The sequence below is a fragment of the Lycium barbarum genome, chromosome 2, assembly GCF_019175385.1.
Source record: "Lycium barbarum isolate Lr01 chromosome 2, ASM1917538v2, whole genome shotgun sequence".
Classification (NCBI taxonomy): domain Eukaryota; kingdom Viridiplantae; phylum Streptophyta; class Magnoliopsida; order Solanales; family Solanaceae; genus Lycium; species Lycium barbarum.
This window is the reverse complement of record NC_083338.1, coordinates 12,987,886-12,992,224: the sequence shown is the minus strand read 5'-3', so window position 1 is coordinate 12,992,224 and position 4,339 is coordinate 12,987,886. Positions and strand designations below refer to the sequence as shown.

The 4,339-nt window shown below is 42.1% G+C and overlaps 1 protein-coding gene across 1 annotated transcript; it reads left to right on the top strand.

The window, feature by feature from the left end:
• Positions 1 to 346: 346 nt before the first annotated feature.
• On the top strand, positions 347 to 4,111 carry LOC132626197 (extensin-2-like). The gene has a single exon (XM_060340981.1). The coding sequence runs from the start codon at positions 378 to 380 to the stop codon at positions 3,780 to 3,782; it is 3,405 nt and encodes a 1,134-aa protein (XP_060196964.1). The 5' UTR covers positions 347 to 377; the 3' UTR covers positions 3,783 to 4,111.
• The last annotated feature ends 228 nt before the right edge of the window (positions 4,112 to 4,339 follow it).

The following is a 4,339-nucleotide window of genomic DNA, read 5'->3' as shown; positions in this document are numbered from 1 at the left end:
GGTAGGAAAGTTTAATCACATAAACCATAAGGGAGGTGAGTGTGATGAAGCTATATATGAGGGGAGGTCTCTGAAATTATCTCTATATTTTTTTTTATTTTGGAAATACCTATGCTTTAAACTACATGCTCTTAATCTTGACTAGTACGTGGTCTACATGAACGATATTTGTACGTAATTCTTTGAGATCTTTTAGCTATGCAACTTAATTTGACTTACAAATAAATAAAACTAGTGTTTAAATTTTTTTTTTGAGCCAACAACGTTTTACAAATAAAAAGAAATTTGTCTTTGTAGCAATTTTCATCTCGCACTATATAAAGAGCTAATTCCTCCCACAAAAATGCAAATCACACAAACGAATTTGGTTCCAAGATATGGGAACACCAACAAATTTGGGGCAATGGCCCCTTCTTGTTTATGTGTTTTCTTTTTGTTTAATTATAACTAGTGCAACTGGCAATAACTCTTACTTTCATCCTTATGGATCCATAACATATAACAAACCGCCACCTCCTTCATCTCCTCCATTTTTACCACCACCTTCTCCTCCACTATCATATTATTATAGGTCTCGACCATCACGTCATAAAAATAAATCACCACCACCACCACCACCATCTCCACCACCACCTTCTCCATCACCACCTCCACCAAAGTCTTCTCGTCCGCCTCGTAACGTTAAATCACCACCACTTCCACCAAAGTCTTCTCGTCCACCTCGTAATGTTATATCACCACCACCTCCACCAAAGTCTTCTCGTGCTCCTCGTAACGTTAAATCACCACCACCTCCACCAAAGTCTTCTCGTCCGCCTCGTAACTTTAAATCACCACCACCTCCACCAAAGTCTTCTCGTCCACCCCATATTACTAAATCACCACCACCTCCACCAAAGTCTTCTCATCCACCTCGCAACATTAAATCACCACCACCTCCACTGAAGTCTTCTCGTCCACCTCATAACATTAAATCACCACTACCTCCACCAAAGTCTTCTCGTCCACCTCGTAACATTGAATCACCACCACCGCCACCGAAGTCTTCTCGTCCAGCTCGAAACATTAAATCACCACCACCTCCTTCACCATCTCCACCACCACCTCTACCAAAGTCTTCTCGTCCACCTCGTAGCAATAAATCGCCATCACCTCCTCCACATTATCACAAATCTCCTCCACCACCTCCACTGAAGTCTTCTCATCCACCTCGCACTATTAAATCACCACCACCTCCACCGAAGTCCTCTCGTCCACCTCATAACGTTAAATCTCCACCACCACCTCCACCTCTATCTTTTTATCCGCCTCATAATAATAAATCACCACCACCTCCTTCACCATTACCACCACATCCTCCTTATTATCACAAATCTTCACCACCACCTTCTCAAACTCCACCACCATCATCAATAATTTCTCCTCCTCCATTACATTACGATAAGTCACCACCATCTCCATCTTCATCACCATTGTTATCTCCATCTGTATCATCACCTCTATCTCCATTGCAATCACCATCTCCATCTTCACCACCATCCTCATCTTTAGCTCCATCACCATCACCATCATTATCTCCATTTCTATCACCACCTTTATCTCCATCAAAATCTCCATCTCCATCTCCAGCACCATCACCATCTCCATCTCTATCACAACCTCCATCTCCATTACAATCTCCATTTTCGCCTCTATCTCCCATGACACCTCCATCTCCATCTCCATCTCCATCTATATCACAAACTCAATCTCCATCATATTCTCTGTCTCCATCGCCACCACCTCCCCCATCTCCATATATATTGCAACCATCTCTATCACCATCACCATCTCCATCTCTATCACAACCTCCATATCTATCTCCTTCTATATCTACCATGACACCTCCATCTCAATCACCATCACCGTCACCATCATCATCACTAACACCATCTCCATCTCCATCTCAAACTCAATCTCCATCACCATCGCCGTATGTATCTTCTTTCCTACCTCCATCTCCAATGCAATCTCCTCTATCTCCCATGACATCTCACTCTCCTTCTCCATTTCCATCACCATCATCATCACCATCACCATCTCAATTTCCATCGCAAACTCAAAATCCATCATTTTCTGTATCTCCATCGCCATCGCCTTCTCAATCTCCTTTGTCACCTCCATCACCATCTCCATCTATGTTGCAACCTTTATCTCCATCACAATCTCCATCTCTATCACAACCTCCATCCCCATTTAAATCTCCATCTCCTTCTCTATATACCATAACAGCTCCATATCCGTCTTCATCACCATCATCATTGTCATCACAATCACCATCTCTTTCTCCATCTCAAACTCAATCTCCATCATTTTCTCTATCTCCATCACCATCACCTTCTCTATCTCCTTTCCCATCTCCATCTCCATTGCAATCTCTAGCTTCTCCTCTATCTTCCATGACATCTCACTCTCCATCTCCATCGCAAACTCAAAATCCATCATTTTTTCTATCTCCATCGCCATCGCCATCGCCATCGCCTTCTCAATCTCCTTTGTCACCTCCATCGCTATCTCCATCTATATTGCAACCTTTATCTCCATCAAAATCTCCATCTCTATCACAATCTCCATCTGCATTTCAATCTCCATCTCCTCCCCTATCTACCATGACACCTCCATCTCCATCACCATCACAATCACCATCTCCATCTTCGTCACAAACTCAATCTCCATCACTATCATCTTCTTTATCACCCTCGCCATCTCCATCACAAACACAAACTCCATTTTCTTCTCTATCTTCATCGCCATTTCCATCTCCATCATTAATTCCGTCTCCATCTCCACCACCTCTGTCTCCACCACCTCTTGTAAGGTCGCCATCTCCTCCATATCGTGACATGTCTCCACCTCCACTATTACCATCTCCACTACCTCCTCACCGCAATAAGCCTCCTCCGCCTCCTATAAGGCCCCCACCTCCTCCTTACAAAAACAAGTCTCCACTTCTACCTGTACCATCTCCACCACCTCCTTACCATAATAAGTCTCCTCCAGCTCCAGAAAGGCCACCACCTCCTTTATACCGCAACAAGTCTCCACCACCTCCTTACCATATTAAGTTTCCTCCACCTTTGGTAAGGACCCCACCTCCTCCATACCACAATAAGTCTCCACCTCCACCACCTCCTTACCGCAATAAGTCTCCTCCACCTCTGGTAAGGCCCCCTCCTCCTTCATACCACAACAAGTCTCCACCTCCACCTTCACTATCTCCACCACCTCCTTACTATAATAAGTCTCCTCCACCTCCTCCATCTAAATTCCATTTTCCTCCATTTCTACATATACCACCATTATTTCCACGTGTACCATCACCTCATACCTATTATAAGTCTCCTCCACCTCCAGTGAAGTCCCCACGTCGTCCACCTATATTTCATCTTCCACATCTACCACCATTATTTCCACATGTACCATCCCCTCATACTTATTATAAGTCTCCTCCACCTCCGGTGAAGTCCCCACATCGTCCACCTATATTTCATCTTCCACCGTTTCCACATCTACCGCCATTATTTCCACATAAACCATCACCTCGTACCTTTTATAAGTCTCCTCCACCTCCGGTAAAGTCCCCACGTCGTCCACCTATATTTCGTCTTCCGCGGTTTCCACATCTACAACCATTATTCCCACGTGTACCATCACCTCGTACCTATTATAAGTCTCCACCTCCAGTAAAGTCCCCACATCGTCCATCTAAATTTCATCTTCCACCATTTCAACATCTACCATAGCCCTGCCATCCATACCCATTGAAGTCTCATGGTTATTACGATACATCACCTCATCTTCCGTTGCACTAACAAATCAAGTTTTATAATAATTGCAAGATGTTGCAACTCAGCCAATTGGAAGTGCACGATCAATTAGTGGTTCTCTTTCGAGAGATTTGCTTATTGAGATTGTATTGGTTTTTCCTTTTATTAATAACTTAGTATATTCTAAGCAATAAGGATCACAAGAAAATCATTTCTATTATTGGTAGTTTTGTCATGTGTATTTTCCTTTTCTATGCTAAATAAGTGAATTTCTATGAAATATTTAGTGTTATTTATTTTCTAAACTTAGTATTCTGTCAATTCGATTTATCTTACACTATGTGACTGGACATAGAATTAGAATTGGTAATCTAATTGGTATATTTATTAGTAGTACAATAATAAGTTATTAAAGCTTTAGTTAAAAAGTTAGTCTCAAAGAGAAAAATACTCGATTATTATTGAAATTTCAACGTCTTCAAAAATTTCTACCACTTAAATGATTAATGGTTAGTCTAATTCATCTGATTAGT